Source organism: Zonotrichia albicollis, chromosome 3 (genome assembly GCF_047830755.1).
Source record: "Zonotrichia albicollis isolate bZonAlb1 chromosome 3, bZonAlb1.hap1, whole genome shotgun sequence".
NCBI classification, from domain to species: Eukaryota; Metazoa; Chordata; class Aves; order Passeriformes; family Passerellidae; genus Zonotrichia; species Zonotrichia albicollis.
In genome coordinates this window covers 24377585-24395879 of record NC_133821.1, presented here as the reverse complement: position 1 = coordinate 24395879, position 18295 = coordinate 24377585, and the positions used below count along the sequence as shown (strand labels likewise).

General features: G+C 41.4%; 1 protein-coding gene across 2 annotated transcripts in view; it reads right to left on the bottom strand.

Moving 5' to 3' along the window:
• Positions 1 to 18295, bottom strand: part of COMMD1 (copper metabolism domain containing 1) — a 65946-nt gene that overhangs the window by 34017 nt on the left and 13634 nt on the right. For both annotated transcript variants that reach the window (XM_074536961.1, XM_074536962.1), the window contains exon 2: positions 12486 to 12767. In XM_074536961.1, coding sequence (XP_074393062.1) covers positions 12486 to 12767 — 282 coding nt within the window. The remainder of the gene's footprint in view (positions 1 to 12485; positions 12768 to 18295) is intronic.

The following is an 18295-nucleotide window of genomic DNA, read 5'->3' as shown; positions in this document are numbered from 1 at the left end:
GGCGCAGAAGAAAGGAGGGCGCGGAGGAGCTGCTTCGGGCAGGGAAAGCTGCCAAATGGGGAGGGCAGCAAAGGGAGAGGCCTGGTGACAAATACCTGTCTTCAGGAGAAAGCCCTGTCCTCTGACAGGACACAGGAGGGCTGCTGGACACTGCTGTGGGGCTGCTGGACACTGTGTCACTTCCTAGGATGGGACATGATGAGCCAGGCTGGCCTAGGGCACAAGTATCTGAAGTCAGTGTAAATTCCTGGCTGGCACAAATCTCATGTTCCCTGTTTACACATGGAAGCTCTGGCCATCCTCAGCCCTCAGGCCACCCTCAGCCCTCAAGCCAGGAGCTCTGCCTGCTGCCCCAGGGAAAGGCAGGAGCTGAAACTCTCCTGGGAGCCAGAAGAGTTCCTGGAGAGCTCTACACGGTGTCCTGCAAATGCACTAAAAGGGGTAGAAGGAAGGAGCAGGCTTGGAGCACAGCATCTCAGTTCTCTCTCAGCCCCTTCCAAAAATCCTCTTCCAAAAAGCAATGCCAGAGAACAGCAGTATCTCTTTGAAAGAAAGTACTTGCCTGCTCAGAGCAAGAGCCGATGGTTTAGGATAAAATACCAAGATTTGCTGAACACAGTTTTCTAACCAAGTAGCTTCTGCACAAAGATCACGGCAAGCCAAAATCTTTCAGACAGGCCAAAGGCCACTGAGATGTGACAGCACCACCTAACACCCACGTCCCTCAAACTGAGTTCTCCTCCAGCAGCTCTGGAGAACAATCCCCTTCAGAGGTGAGCGAGTCCTGTTGATCTCCAAGCTCTGTGCCTGGAAAAACAACCTCTCCCTCTCCCTCTCCCTCTCCCTCTCCCTCTCCCTCTCCCTCTCCCTCTCCCTCTCCCTCTCCCTCTCCCTCTCCCTCTCCCTCTCCCTCTCCCTCTCCCTCTCCCTCTCCCTCTCCTCTCCTCTCCTCTCTCTCCCTCTCCCTCTCCTCTCTCCCCTCCCCTCCCCTCCCCTGCCTCCTTCCCCAGAGAGCAGCTCCAAGGCCTTCAAACTGGTCCATTTGTCCATCATTTTCCAAACCCTTGCTCTCAGGTGCAGGTATTGTCTTTTTTCTTGACTTGGTGTGCTTGCAGAGGAAAGTGCTGGGTAACAAAGTGTCCCTGTCACACCTCCTATCCAGACCATGCCATATCTCAGTGCTCCTGGATCACAGCCTATCCATGCTGTTAACTGTCATGCAAAGCACTTGGTGTGCTTAAACCTGCAAGTGCTTCTGCTCAGTAAACTCAGTGCTTGTTCAATATGACTTTTAAAAAGAAACTCACATTTAAAGAGGTTTTCTTTATAATTTCATTTATAACTTGCATTAATTTTTAGCCCAAGAGTTTTGATTTAATGCAAATACAGGTCTCTCACCCAGCAGCCTGCACTTCTTTGGCTGACAGTTTAATGACATTCACTCAACTACACTTCCCACAATGTAATAATGGGAGGTGCTGCATTTCTTTTCTGAAGGCTGAGGCAGTTTGCCTCCACTGCCCTAAGCTGAGCGAAGTGACAAGGTTTTATCCATACCACTCATCTGAGAGGAGTTGTCAAGCTGCATTAATCACCAGGCAGTTCAGACAGAGCTGAGGCTGGACTCCATCTCACCAAACCTGAGGCTCCTAGAGCTGCCCTAGTAATGCCTGCTTTCCTTTAGAGTCCATGCTCTTTGAGGGAATAGTCCAAGGCAGACAGATTTATCATCCCCTCAAGCAGCCTGGGTTTCTCCAAGCTCCTCTCTGGTGAGCTCTGGGGAGCACCAGGATGCAGACACAGCTCATTGCTCAGCTCAGTCTTCAGGGAGAAGGAGCAGAGCAGGTGAATCCACACCTCTCTCACCTTCTCACAGCAATAGCTATCACAAAAGCCAATTCTGTCAAGTGGCATGTCTCTTTGTATAATCAGGATGTTCGTAGGCAGGAACAGGTTCCAGTCTAATTAAATTTGATCAGACTTGAGCTTTCTCCCAGACAGCTGCACTTCATAGCTGTCTCAGAGCATCATGGTGATATTTACTGGGAAACATGAGAGTTCCCTTTCTGTAAAAGCAGGTGGTTTACAATTAGCTGCAGACAACTCAAAAGGATTGCTTAGAGCAGAAATGTAATTTTCTGAAAGGGGTTATTGGTCCTGACCATGATGCACTGCACTCCTGATCTGTCACACCTCATTACTTCAGCCCAAGGAGGTCAGGCCAGTGTAACTGGCTCTAACTGGCTCCGTTAGAGACTCTCATCAATGCTGAGCCCTTTTAAGATGCTGCCTTCCAGGCTGAAGTCTTCCAAAAAAAAAGCAATTATCAAACTCATTTTCTCAAGTCCTGTGGCGTATTTACAGGTTAAATGGAATGATTTTTTTTAATAGTCCTTAAAGCACAGCTTCACTTTTGAGGGTGATTCAACAGAAATGGAATCAATTGACTGAAAAGTTTATTGCCTGTAAGCATTCAAATACCACTTCAGGGCTTTAAAAAAAATCTAGATATTATAGCAGCTTTGCATGTTCAACCAAGATTCAGAAGCTGTCTAATTCTAATTCCAGTAGTAATTTGTATCTCATTTAGTTAGGCCACTGCAAATTAAATACAGGGCAAGCACATCCCTGATTTGCATTGGTGGAGCTTGGCCATATTTGAACATGAGGAAACTTTTCTCTTTTCATCTTCTATCTCCTGTCTAACTCTACCTAATGCAGTCTGGGAACTCAAATTACAATACTACAATCCTCACTAGGTCTCCACTGATACAATTTATTACAATTCAATCACTAGGAATGTGACAATGTGTACAAGGAACACTGATTCCCAGCATAAAGGTCCTTTGGTTGTGCATAGTCAGGGTAAAAAACACCACAAAGTTATTTCTGTACATAAAACAAGAGGTTTTGTACTCTCCTTGTGATTTAGAAGGGGAAAAAAGTCCTGAAAAATCGGTATCAAGTATGGCTACTTCTAAAATTGGGACTGTATTTCAAGCACTTATTAACCAAATTAGGCATATGCAATTTAAATTATGCTTTCCTTGTCATATTAACATATTAATGAATCTACATCAGTGAGTTGAACTAAAAATATATTGAAGATTTGCATGTCTGATTATCTCTGTGGAGTTTTGCAACTGATAATTTGAAAGGAGGACAGGAAAAAACCCCCTTGTGTCAAGGTCTATGCAAAATTACAGCTGCAAGAGGTTTCTTAATCAAAGGATTGTCTTGTATCTTTTGTAAGTTAGAATCTCTTTTTAAATGAAGAGGATTTGCTCCAGGAATTATGTTCAAAGTAGTCATTTCCTCAAGTAGTATATAGGACAATGATGTCTTAACCAAAAGCACTTGCCAGTGATCTCCTCCCAACCATCTCCTTTCAGAGAAAAGCAGGGAAACTTATGCTTCACCCCAGTGCCTCTGAAAGTATTTTCAAAACAAGCAAAAAGAAAAAAAACTGGACCAGATGCATGCAAGGAAACAGAGAAAGCTGTTTTGAGGATGAAACTGTCAACACCAACCAACTTCTTGTAACTACTGAATAAAAAAAAAAACCCAACAAAAAAAAAAAAAACAACCCTGAACAATAAATGAGTTTATTTGTTGAAGATGTGAGTAAGTCAGGACTGTAGGACTGTTGCTGTTCCCAGACTTACAGGATCACTTCAGGCAACTCAGCCAAGCTGTGGCTCAGCTCACCACATTTCCCACCAACTCTAGACAAAATAAGCAGGCAAGGAACAGGACCAGTATTTCAATCGTGCTTCTCATTGCTGCTGTCACAAAACCATGTAGCTGAGAAACTTTCTAGAAACAAAAATTACCAGTGCTGTTAAAGCATCAAGATTCCCCCATTCCTGCAATCTGCACAGATTGCCACCTCCAGATCCCCTTTTAGATCATCTCCATACCAGATACCTTTCCCACCCTTCTCCAGATGAACTCCACAATACAAAACTCATCTAACAGCCCTGACTCTCATTTTCTATTCCTCCTCCATTCTTGGAAGAAAAATTGGCACTTCAGAGAAGTTATCTTCAGCATTCAAGGAGAGCTGCTTCATTTCTGTTCCAGAGATCACTAGCTAGAATTTTAAATGGTGGCTCTTTCAACTTGTATGCTTAAATGAGCATTTTTTCAAGGCAAGACAGAGCTCTCAATTTCTTTTGCTCAATTTTGCCCTCAACCCGTCCCTTCAACAAATTGATCCACACTAAAAATAATGTGGGTGAAAAAAAAAAAAGGGTGGGGAGGGAACAAAAAAAATTTCATTTGGACTCACTCAGCCACTTTCAGCTCCATGAACACGTCACTGCTGGGGCAGCACAAGGCTGCAGCAAAAGTCAGCAACTTTTCAAGTCCACCTGGCAGCAAGGAAAAGACCTGACACCAAAACCACCCTCTCAAACCCACATGTGATCTTCTGTGGCAGCTCCATTTACTGCCTGTCTTTCAGTCTACACTTTGACAAGATGAAGCCAGCATACCAAGGAGCAGACAAATCCATTTAACATAGAGGCAAGTGAACCTGCAAAAAAAAGGCTTTGTTTCCTACAGTGTTCATTCACTACCTTGGGAAGGGGCAGGAGCCTCTCCCAAAACTTCTCTGCTGGCCTCTGGAAGTCCCTAAGCAGCACTGCTAGTGGTTTGTAACAGCAAGAGCAACTGCAGCAGGAGTGAGAGCCTGCTTTTATCCAAACAGGGGCCAGTATCCCAAGCCCTTCACATGCTGATTGACTGCATTTCCGTGCAGGGAGCTCACAGCACCTCAGCATTAATGCTCAGCTACCAACTGCCAAGGACAGCTCTGCCCACCAACAGATTCCAGCCAGCTACCTGTGGAATCACTCTGTCAGAGGTTTTGTAAACAGAATGGTAAGAAGAAAAGGAAAGGAAAAAAAATTATGCTTATCTTTTTTTCATTTTTAACTAGGATGAGTAGAGGGATGGAAAGCCCTAGTTTGCAGAAACTAGAATGGAAATACCTGATCCATGAAAAGATTACACTGAGAATTAGCCATGAACTGAAGGGATTTTGCTTTGTCACTGTGGGCTGTGTTGTTTCTTCTGCTGCATCAATTCTTGCACAGCAAAAACTGGAGTCCATCTTTTATGAAAAGCATACAAATATATACATAGATACACACATATATTTAAGATAAAGAGAATACAAAGGATTAAGCAGCAAAAAGACTTTCATGCTCTACAAGTGTTTCTCCCCAGTTATGTGGTAGCTTTCTCCTTTTGTATCTTCTAATACCTTCTCCTGCAGTAGCTCTTCCTCATTAAAATAAATTAAGAACCTGTTTGCTCTTACTTGCACCTGGAATGCCACTCAGAGATCTCAAAAGAGATCATGACACACCTGAAAGGATCTCCAAAGCATTTCTCAGCAGCAACATGGCATTGTGTCAAGAAGGGCAAGGCTGGCTAACTGGCAAAACAACAATTTTAAATGTATTTGGCCAGGCTAGGCCTGTAAAAACAAGATGCATTGTTAGCCAATGAAGTGGGCATTTATGTTCACAACAACTCCTCTTTTCCCTGAGTTTCCTAAGAACAAATTACTTGCTTATGTTGATATCCAAGTCCTTTGAAGAACACAGATTGACACCACCACCAGAGCTAAGTTACAAAGAAGCTTTGATTTGCTTTATACAGGCTCTCCTGCAAAGAAATTTCCCCCTTTTTAAAATGCTTTTCAAGAATCATGCAAAACTTTTGACTTCTGTTAAAAAGATGCTAGTGGAGATTACAGTTTTTGATCCTTCAACTACATTTGACCTCAATTATAGACGGGCTTTGCTGCAAGGTCATGCAGGCAAATGGTGCCAGGCTGGCACTCTGTGCAAATGCAGTGCTTTGATTTGCATGTTTGCAGACACTCTCCACACAGCCCCTAGTCTGTGGTGGTGGGAACTGCACAGTGGGACTGCCTCTGATTATTTACACAACAACAGAGCAAGTGTCGCACAGAAACTGCTCTGCACCCTGCCCCAAACAGAACAATTCCTCTGGAGAGGGGGGGAGATGCAATTTAGGGTCTCTGACTCTGCAGAGCCAACCCCAAGGAAAGGTATGTGCTGAAAAACTTTTGCTGGGACAATTTTCAACAGCCAGGTCTGTTGACTCCAGCTGCCCCTGTCCCAGGTTTGTTGCACTCTGTTTCTCAAGGCTGCAAGAGATGCTCTGGAGAACATTTCATCAAAGCTATCCCACATTTTATTGCTCTGTGTGAACTGATTGCAAAATATTTGTTGATATCACCAATATTATATATTTAACAGATTGCAAGTCCTCTATCAGAATGTGCAAGACCTGAGAAGGTAAAAATTTCAAGGGTCCGCGACTGAATCTGAATTTAGGCAGATGAAAGGCAGTAAGCAGGCATCACTGCTGGCTTCATACAGCTTACCTTCAATTAATGCAGAATTTCCTCTGTAATACCCTGAGCTCAGCTACAATCAATACTTCTATCTCAGTTAACTTGTTCTACTTAATTACTTCAGCAAATCCAGTTCCAGAGTAAAGACAGGGAATATATGAGTATGTGTGCACTTACACATCCACATACACAGGGCACAAATAAACCAGCATGGAAACTGTCAGCACTACTGATTACAGAATATCCTTGCTTTGTATAGGATATATACCTGAGGTAAAAAATACTGTCAAATATACCCAGTGGAAAAGTGACATTTTGAGTCAGACAGTTATTTAATACCTCCATTTAATGCTCTTATCTCCTTAACATACTTACTACACTTCCACATCCCAAGAACCACAAATAACAAAATTCTCTTCTTGTTCCCCAAGTTTCTCTCCACTCCAAGAAGGTGACAAAAACTGACCTGTCAAAGCAAAGGGCTACAGAGAGTGCCATGCAGAGGATTAAGTAAATAACTGAGTTAAGTCAGTCAACTGTGTTCGTTTCCTCTCTGTGGAGTGACCTGCTGCCCTCTCAGTTTTTTATTTGCTTTTGCACTGTACTGCTCTTATGTAACTGTTCCCTCCAGCTCATAAATTTCCAAGGTGAACAAAAGCTCAAATGATTACATTCAGCTTGGCCACAAAGGTGATTTTTTTCCAATTGACTTCTACTTACCAGATTCCATCATTTTAATAAAATAAAAATATTAAGCCCATTGGAGTTAAGTTGATTAATTTGGCTTATAAATGCTCATGCTTTTCCCATTTTTGATGGGAACATCATTTTTGATGATGTTAATAGCTACAAAGACAGATTATGGCTGGAAAGGAAAAATGGTTTGGTGGTTGCTTTTCCTTCCTCTCTGCAGGCCTGGCTGGAGTTATTTTGGTTTGGGTACCTGGAGCTGCTTTTCATCTCCCCACGCATCGCTTTGCCCACACCAATACAAAAAGCAATCTGCCTTTTCAAACAGCTCCTACATAAAAAAGCCTGGAGATCCATTATCTGGGGCTATTTTCAGCCCTATCTCTGAAGCAGCCTGACCTGGAGCCACACAGAGGCAAAAGCAGGCACAGCCATAATCCCTCCTCCCTATGGCATGAGCGTACTCCTGATGTTCTCTCGGTCTGACCTCTGCAGCAGTGACAGCTATGGCTGGGGAGAACTGCAGGTGACAAAAGCCAAGAGAAAAGTGGCTCAGGAAAGTGCACAAAACACCACCACATCCTCAGCAGTGTTCAATGTGTACTCCCAGCAAGGGATAGAGTTTTATAGAAGATAAATTCTAGGATTTTTTAATTATATCGTGAAAGCGTGCTCATGTGTGAATGCTAAAAATAAATGTAATTTGTTTATAGCACAGATGATAGAAATTTCAGCCTAGATTCGTGTAGAATGGACATAATTAACAAGTCAGAAAAAAAATTAATCTCCCACAAGTTTACTTTGAGACCTACTTTACTGCTCCTCAAAACATTAATTTAACCTTTATAATCACTGCAACTAAAACCTGATGAAACATCAAGCTCCAGACCTTCAAAATACTGGAAGCATTTTATCTCCAACATACAGCACATGACAATTGTCTATACTCCTTATGAACTCTTTCCACTCATGAAATAATAGAATTATTACCTGAATTATTAGTAGTTGTATTAATTTCTCTGAATTACCATGGTCTGGGCCCAGCCACCAGCAGACAGTAGGTAAACTGCCAGCTGACAGTTCCTACTTTTTCAGCATCAAGTATGCTGCTGCACTGGCAAAGGTGCACTTCACCTAGCAAGTCCTTTCATCAGAAAGTATTTTATCTCACTGGGGAGAGTTTAAGGTGACACTCAAAACATAATCATAAGTATTGAATATTACGCTTTCACTGAAAAGGTTGTTACTAATCTTTGCCTGTTCTTTAAAGAAAACCATTTGTTTTTTGTGAAGATACACATCCCTGGTGACTTCAGACCAGAGAAAATATATGGAATGAAAGGCTGCTGTTTGCCCTTACTTTTAAAGAAGCTATCCTAATTCCTTACCTGGTATGTAACTTCTAGTATTTGCTACATTGTGGCATTTACTTACTGTATATCATTAACTGTTTGATCCCTCTGGCAGGTAGAGGCTTTTAGAAAAGGAAAGAGAAGAGAGATACAATATTTTGGGAAAAAAAACCCTTTAATCCATAATCCTAATGTGATTATTTCAGGTCTTTCCAGGAAGAATCCTGCAGGAGAATCCCAGCTTCATGTTAAACCAGGGCAACAAATACTCTTTGATCATCAAACATGCTTTAAGATCCAACAAAGCCCCAAGAGAAGTGATATTACATGGATTACTGGTAACTTAAACACTAGAAAGAAATGTATGTGGAAATACCCATTCTGTAAATAAGCCAAAGCAAAAAGGTGAAGAACAAATTCTCAGCTAATCTGTAATATCTGATCAGTCTCAGACTGATTAAACTGTAAAATATATAATGCAAAATATATAATTTTACTTTCTTTATATAAAGAAAGTAAAACTTATTAGCAAATCAGCCCACAGGAAGAACAGCCCCAGGGGAGAGGCAGATCTCAGGAGGAAAATAACATGACAAAATCCAGAAAACAAGTTTAAATATAATATTTGTGCCAAGCCATGGCACAAAACCAATGCAGTAACTCTGTGTCAGTGGCAAGGACAGGTATAAATCTGGGACTGGAACGTGCAGGGAAGCCAACACTGCACAGCAGTGGCTCCCACCATGTGGAGCAGGGCTGCTGCAGAGGGGCAGCAAGGGCATGGAGGGAGGATGCTCCAGCTCACCCTCCATCCCTCTGAGCAGATCCTTGTCTGCCTGAAATTGCGTGCCAAAAGAGCTTTACAGACATGCTCAGAGAGGGAGAACAAGATAAAAAAGGACATAAAGGAGGGGACAGGTAGCTAGAGATGTTTTAAGAGAAAGCCAGCAAGGTAGATAAAAAACCCAAGAGGAGAAAACCATTGTGCCAAAGAAAAGATGGAAAAAATGGACCAGCAGGGACTGAATATCACAAGATGAAGGCAAATGCAGGCTAAAGTGCAACTGCTTTATAATTTTATTTTTAGTCATACTGTTAAAGAAAATGGGCTTTCAAAGGTGATGGCTAGCATATTCATCTGCCTTTAATCTTAATATAGACCTGCTAGGATCTATAAAGACTACAACACCAGCATAAAGGGAACTTTTAATGTTGCTGTAAAATCTTTACTGAAGAAGAGTTCAAACTCCAATTTACAGATCTTGAATCAAAGTTTTCAAAGTTCAGAGCGTGGTATTTTCAAATGTTGCTCATCAGAAGTGTTTTCAAGAGCATTTAGGGAAAAGGGTTCATTTTTTTCTCTTACCAGTAATGGCAAGGCTAGCAAGAATTAATGCATGCAAGTTGTGATGGATTCTCAAACCCAAAAACATCTCTCTCCAGCCAGAAAACATTTAAAAATTTGACAAAATCCAAGTAAACTCAGGCTAGTGGCATTTACGAACCAGTCACTTCCAATTAATTCCCATTCCAAATCACATCAGGTTTCACACACAGTCTTCCCCTCATGAAAAAGCTGACTAAAATTCAGAGAAGGCAAGCAGGAAGCAAAGTTATTTATTGAAGTAGCAGCAGCAGATGCTCCACCAAGCAGCCTGCTCTTCTGCTGGGCAGAGACCTAACTCCAACCCTGAGGCACTGGGAAGAATCAGAGTGACTTCTGGAAAGGTACATTTTCTACAGAGCATTTCTTTGCTTCTGCTGAACCATGAAATATTCATGTCAATTCATTACATATCAATGCATTTGTATATTCCCCTGTTATCATGTGTCCAAATGAAAACAGTCTGTTGTGAATAATTTACTCCTGAATCATCAGCCAGCTTTCTTCTTCAAAGCCAGATCTTCATTATTCATCAAATCTCATCTATGGCTGACAACTGTTTAGAAAATATGTTCTCTTCTAAACTTAGGGAAGGTATCAGGATGTGTGTATTTGATGTGCTACAAAACTTGATATTTAGAAGAGATATGCTAACAATAAAGTAAAAATACTTATAAAGACTATAAAACATGACAGTTTCAAGTTAGTGGGCTGGATCCAGTGTGTAACAAATTGTTTAACCTCCAGTAGGAGTCTCTGTGACCGATCTTTCCAGGAGGTCCCCAAACCCCAAACCTCATCCCATCACAGGAGCATAGAGCCTGATGCAGAGTGCCTCAACCCAAAGATTTACAGCAGAGAACTTATTCAATGCACAGCCAAAGGCTATGTGAAAGCAGAGCTCCTTAGAACAAATGTACAGTGACTCAAGAGGTGACAATGCTAACTACTCCATGGCTGTTTCAGTAAGGACCAGTTTAACTCACACCAGGCTTGCCGCAGCTCACTGGTACCTTCAGGGAAGGAGGCAAAATTGTGTTTGATGGCAGCTCCAAAAATGCATTTGCACAACATTTCCCTTTGCAGCATGAAGGGGCATTGCTAAAATAACTCATTTTGATTTTGTTGTGGGGCTCTTTGGTAAGAGATAGTACAGTGTCTCAGAAATGTTACTTCTCCATCCCCTGACTCTCTCTGCAGAATATAAATGTCCTTGCTGCTTGATGTTACTGCTTGATGTTACTGCTGCTTGATGTTACTGTAAAATCCATTACTGGGGGAAAAAACAGTTTCAAAACAGGAGTCACTAACTACATAATCCCCTTGTGAAACACAACAGCGATTCTGAGTTAAGGATGCACTTTTTAATGAATGTAGGTATTTCTGCCATTTGCTCACTAATGTACTCAGTGTACTCATTATAATGTGCTCCCTTGTAACCTTTTTATTCAAAGCAACCTTTTTTCCATTTGCTGCTAATAGAACACAATGGTTTTCAATTTCAAGATCCTGAGCAGAAAACTCCACTTCTCTGAGGTCAGGAAAAAACCTGAAGGCACACCCATTATTGTACTTGTCATTGCAGAGAACCACAAGTGAAGGAGGCTCAGGGAGGATCAGCTTCCACTGACTGCAAAGGAAAGTGAACCAACAGAATGATTCAAACAATACCTTCTGCCTCTGTAGGATCTCAGACATTATGTACCTTCATTCTTGTCTTGGCTTAGCCAAGTTGGAATTCAATCATTCCTATGCACATGTATATTCCAGGTGTATGGATTGAGGTATTCCTAATTCAGGCACTCTTGCTATTACAATACTATGAAATACAAGGAACCTTGCAAAACGTTAACTATTAACATCAAAATTCCCAAATCAGCTCATGGCATGATTTGCAGTAGCTACTGCTAAGAAATGAGGTTTTGAAATTTACTAAAACATCACAGAGAGAGAAAAGATACCAAACTGAAACACATTTCCTGTTAGAAAAGAACAGCAAATGTGAAGATGGGAATCTGTGCCTTCAGCTGTACAATCCTATGGACTATAAAGATAAAAAAGGAAGGCAATGTTCAGCACTGATAGAGCCATATATATATAGACAGATATCTTTCAGGTAGATAAGGCAAGATTGCATAATGTGACAGGTAATAAGTAACATAAGAATGGGTGTTATGTAAAATAAAAAAAGAATCTTTCCCTTCATTTGTTCTAAAATGTAATTTGTGAACTTTACTCTTTTTCAGCTCCTACTTTGCGTATTTTAACTAATTTTAGTGTTGAATTAAAAGAAAAGAAGACTAATTGAATTTGCAGTGCATGGTATACAAACAGAATTATAAGATCATGTTAGATTTCTACATCCTCTGAGTTTACAAGCTTAATGTAAAGAGAGCTGTCAATACATATGTCATATATATATATGTCAGTATATGTGTTATATCTTCTTTATATGAAGATAAGAAAAAAAAAAAGCAAAAATTGCATTCACCACCCAGAATGTTTCTTTGTATCCAAAGATGGACCCCAATTTCAAATCCATTTAAGGGCCAGTGGCAATGAATCAACAGGCTTGATTTGGAGGCAGTGAATTCAGCAGTAGGTAATATACCTCAGTGCATGTGCAGCTACATCAGGTTTACATATGTTGCAAAAGGAAGCTTACCTGCCCATTTTTTCCCAGTTCCATTTCAACTATTGCAACAGGAGTGTTTATCTGATCAACGTGCCTCAACTGTGCCTTCAGGTCCACTCTCCAGTTCATGTTTTTCAGGACATTCTCCCAGCGGCTCTGATTGATCAGGCTCTCGTGGATTTGAGTCCGGTGGTTCTTCCAAAATTTTGCAATGACTGCAGCCTGATCTGATGTGATGCCACCTTGCTTTTTGGTTTGGGCAGTGAGGAAAGCTTCCAGCTGATTCAAATCCATGTCTGCTGAAGCAATTGACTGTAGGAAAATAAAGGGAATAAAAGAGAAAAGCTTGCTTAACTGAGGACTTTAAGGACACATCTTTAGGGTTTGACAAATATGGGATTTTAAAATGGTTGCACAAACAAACCAGGTTATGCAAATAACCTGACACCTTTCATTAAAACTCAGTTTGCAAGTGTTTACTGCTAATCCCAGATTCTGCCCCACAGCAGCTGGAGGGGAGTGGGCTGGCTGCAGCAATGAGCTGGGAGCACCTCTGGGAATTCAGCATTGTGTGGGGTAGCAAGGAGGCTGCTCCCTGTGTCCTGGCCCTTTCCCCACTGTGCCACAGACATTCTCAAATGGACAGTGCCACAAGCACTGTGTCAGGTGTGGCACTGCACTGCTGCCCTGCTGGGCCAGCAAACAGGAAGGCTGGGACACAGAAGGTGGGCTCGTGGGCTGGAACAATGAAGGGACAGCCCAGACCATTCCAACACCCACAGTTTCATCTGCCACCTCCACACCACAAACAAGGAAACAAAACTGGTAAGTGCTGCATCAGCAAAGCAGGGCCTGCAGCAGCAAGAGCACGAGCTTCTCAAGGGAGAGTCTAAATGCCAAATGCAACTGCATTTTTTTCATCTGTATTATTCAATCCATAAGGCCCAAAAAGCCTTAACAATGCACCTACAGCTTCTTTTAGAGCACTGGTGGACTTTGTCAGGCTTTATTTGTATTTTGCAACAGAGTGGAAGGGGTCATTTACTCCTTGTCCCTGTGCAGCAACAGAAGTAGTAGTAGTAGTAGTAGTAGTAGTAGTAGTAGTAGTAATAAACAACTATAATAACCATTTTTATATAGATATCCAGTTTTTTTCAACTATTTTTTCAAAACTGATAAACTCACAGCCTTGTATTTGCATTGCCTCAGTGGGACTAGCTGCTGCTATACATGGCCACAAAGGGAGAATGGGAGGTAGAAAAAGGAAGCCGTGGTTAAACTTCCTCATTGTCATTTCAAGCAGATGTTTTTGCTTCATTTTCACACAAAATGGATGCAACTTCTCCAAAATGAGCACACCACCTCCAAGCACATGCTGACATGGAGCACAGCAAGGTGAAGTGCAGCCAATCCTTGGGATTTGCCTCTGTTTAATCTTCCCTGATGTGATACAGCTACAGCTGCATTCCAGGCACTGGGGAACCACAGCCTCGTTCCTTTAGCCAGGGCTGTGACATTGTGTGGCTTTGGGCTGGACACACACACTGTGCACTCACACTGCCTGTCTGCACACTGGGCAGTGCTGATCTAAAAATGGAGGTGTTTGTAGTGGTTTTTTTTACAAGGGATGAGCTGCCTTGCCTTGCTTTCACAATAGATCAGCTGCCATCTGTTATGTGATTGAGAAAAGAAATGGCAATCAACACTAGGAGTAAACCCTCGGCTGTATTAAGGCTCCAGCTTAACAGGAGCATCTGTGATTTTATTACAAAATCTGAGCTGCCTAGAGCACCATTCTGGCTTTTCTATAGGGCATTTGACATATTGGTACATACTGCTTGCTTTATATCAGAAATATTTAACTTAAAGGGTAATTATCCTGTACTAACTCATTATGCTGGAAGTGAAAACAGCACTTTTTATTTCCAGAAGAAAAGCTATTCAGACTTACAGTCCTTTCCGACAGCCACATCTTACACTGTCTACTAACAGCAGTGTGGAGTATTTTCTGCTTCAGTATTTTTCACATCACTGCATCTGTGTTTGTGTGCTGTGTGACACTGCTACTGCTCGTGTACTCCTCCTGTGCTGGCTGATGTGAACGGGGGAGGAGGGCAGGGAATCAACAAGCACAGAGCCCAGCACCTTCAGCAAGCCCCAGCAAGATCCAGTTCAGATGCAGACTTTCTTCCCAGTTCAGCTGTGCAGAAAATTGCCTTCTGTTTTATTCCTGTGCAGAAACCAAGAACACAAACTGTGTCCTCTGCACTGAGTGAAGCCAAAGGTGCCATGGTAAAACATCTCATTTGTGTTAAATGTTAACCTAATGCAGGTTCATGGTGATACCAGGCACCCCTTTTCTAGGCTTGACCTCATAACCTTTGAGCATTTCACATTTGCAATCCTCTGGAATTTTTTTTTAACCTCACTCCCTTCACAACAACCCTTTTTGCAAGATGCAGCAAGATTTCTGGCAGTGCCCTTCTAAGCTGATAAAAAACTGCAGACACAAAGTTCTTATTGTGCTTGACACGTGATATAAATCTGACTTTGAAGTGTATCCAGACAAGGAAGCTTATGACCAAACTGGAAATTTTAAGCATAAGGAACACAAAACAATATTACTAGAGCATATACAGGACAGTTCAACCTGGCTATTTGGTAAAGAACATCAAGAGATTGATTAATTAAGGTGTGGTGTGAGCTACATTTAAAAACTCTGCACCTTTATGTTTTAAAAGCACCCTGATACAGTTTGCTACCAAAAGAGTGCCACATAAAGCCAGAGGAAGGAAACCATGTGTGATAATTTGCCATCATTTCTACCTCCCTCATATACACGTGCACAGGTGCACACAACAGGGACAGTTTGATACTCTACACATAAAAGAAACTGCACACAGGCAAGAACCCAAAAGGCAGCAATCATACTGTACTTTGGTGCAGTATTTATCAGATAATGCATACCTTAAATAACACAGCCTTGTAGTCCAGCATTCAGACTAGAATCTCTCCCTTCTTGGAAATATGACTACTACTTAAAAATTCCTTTAAAAAATTAACTGGAAGTGGGTACAAACAATCAACAAGTTATATTTTGGTACAGCTGCATGAAGATTTTAATTAATGAAGACATATTTTCTTTGAAATTCCTAAACAAATCCCACTGGCTATAATGGTTTCCAAGTCACATAAGAGCAGTAACTCATTATAGAATTCTTTTTTATCTTAACTTGGAAACATTTCACTGTGGACATAAAAAAGACTATTTAAAGTCTTTGCTGATCTTTCTGGTCTCTTGTTGCATGAACATTTACACAATCTATTACTCAAACAAATTTAGTTCTACTCCATTGCTTATATGAAGGGCCTCACTTCAGAATTTTTTTAAGCTTGGGAAATGTTTTATTTTAACTTGGCAAAAAATTATACTTCAAATCATATTCTGCATAGCATTACAAACAGTTCTTTCTATTACTTTTAACAATGCTCATTTATTACATAGAATACCCAATTATAGAGGACACATCTGATTGGTATTTCTAAGGATTGATTTAAGTTAGAATATGAGTGGTTCTTCTGTGCTTATATCTGGAGAGAGATGAAATATATCTGATTAGAAGTCTCCCTCTCATGCTATTAAACCCCAGGAGCTTCAGATGAGCATTTATCAGCCCCAGGACAATGACAATTATCAGCTGTTATTCAACTCCAACTGCCATGGTGAGGATTGTTTCACTGCTGGAATAAACAACACATGCACAGTTTAGCATCCTAACTGGAAAATTCTCAGAACTTAAAGGTATTGAAACCTGTTTTATCCATCTGCTGCTACAGCTGAATCACTGTCAGCATTGCTTCTAAGAGTGAAACATCTTATTAATGCCAATTTCTTAGCCCAGACAGACCTTAAAGTGCAGAATAATTGCCACATCTTCAGTCACTGTACTGTTAGTGACACATCATTATGTTATAGAGACTTTATACTCAGATAATTTCAGGTTTTTTGGTAATCACATGTAATTTACCATTTCAACATAAAAATCTTCAACTAACAAAACTCAGAAAAGCTCTCTTAAGAATGTATAGAATCACAGCTGTTCTATGCCAGTGCCAAATGTAAATTAACTTTACTGTGACTATTCACTTAAATATCTAAGTAAGAAAAGTAAGAAATGTCTATTTCAAAACTAGAGTCTGTAAGACAACAGCATTAGATATTAAAAATTTCCTCACATTATGTATTTTGTGATTTGATAAAACACTTTTTCTTTTCCCCCCAAGAAAGCACAGCTTATGGACAGTATGTCATTGCAAGCACACAAAATCCTTTCCTTTCCAGAGGCTGAGCAGATGCTTTTGAACAGCAAGAAACAGTTTTAGTCATACTGAATTCTCCTTGTGTTCTCCTTCAACACAAACCCACTGTGTCTTCAAATACAATTCAGCCAATAAAAATAAGACTTCAGATACCATTTCCTTAATGAAACAATATTTGGTAATCTGGAGAGTTTTGTATTAGCCTAATTAGATCCATCAGACATGTGCCCTGGTACACAGAACAGGAAAACAGACTTAAATTCATTATCTCTTCTGAGAAATAAAGCCTGACAAGCATGCAGTACTAGTGAGAAACAACAACTGGTAAAACCCACTGGGAAAAAAAAGAACACATTTCATTTTCAGAAGAAAAACATGACTTGTCAAGCATCACAGAAGAGCTCTAAGAGCAGGGCACAGCAGCACGTGGAGGCATTTCCTCCAGCTGACCCCCAGAAGTGCCAGCCCGCAGCACAAAGCAATCCCAAGCTGAAGGAAACAACAAATCAGTGCCATGGGCTGTGCTGCTGAACTCGCCTCCTCAGGCTTTTGGGAGGTGGGGTAGGAGGTTATTCCTGCACCACAGCCCCTCTCATTCCTGGGCTTTTAGAAACAGAGCCCTGCAAGCCATTTCTGAGCCACCAGGTATGCATGCAGGGAGCTGTGGAAGCAGCTGCAGACAGGAGGAACGTGCCAGGGAACCTCGCTCAGCTGAACATCTCCAGCACACAAAGCCCACCCTGGGTAACAGCAACGTGCATCTCTCACTCATCAGCCTCAGATGAAACATTTCCTGCATCTGGGGGCAAACAGCAGCTGCCTGCAGGGAAGAGAAGCAGCTCAGGGCAGCACAGGAGTGCTGCTGACACTGTGCTATCAGAGTCAGCTCAGCGCGTTCCTCTGCAGAGAGCAGCTTGTGACAGGAGGAATCCAACATCTTCCCAACCCTGTGGTTTCTGGGCCTTCCTTTGTATGCACAAGCCTGACTCTCCCAAGGGCTGCTGAGATGTCCAGCCCTGTAATAAATGAGCTGTTCCCACAGATGGGCCCTGGATAAAAGGCCAGAAGACTTTCCCACGTTTCTGGAGATAGTGGAGGTTTGCAACTAGTCGGTAGGTTGTGCCTCACAAACACTGTTTATTACAGTCCAAGAGCTCTCCTGAGAATCAGAATTAAGATAAAATTAGATACAACAGCCTGCAGCCTGTCTGCACTTGGAAATGGTGATCCATCTTTTGGGAAAAAAACCCCCAAACTAAAGGCTTCTACACCCCCCAGAAATTTCTAAATCAGAAATCACAAGTGACTCTAATACATTCAGTATTTATACCACAAAGTAGAAAGATTTTAACTCATCTTAAATCTTCATCGAATCCATGGGGGATCACATAAATTCTTTTTTCACATTCCACACCATGTCCCAGTATTACTTTTATTTACCTCTTATGGGGCTGTAGTGAAAGCAGCAAAAACAGTTTGCTAAGAGAAAAGAACCACTGAACCTGTGAATCATTAAGAGG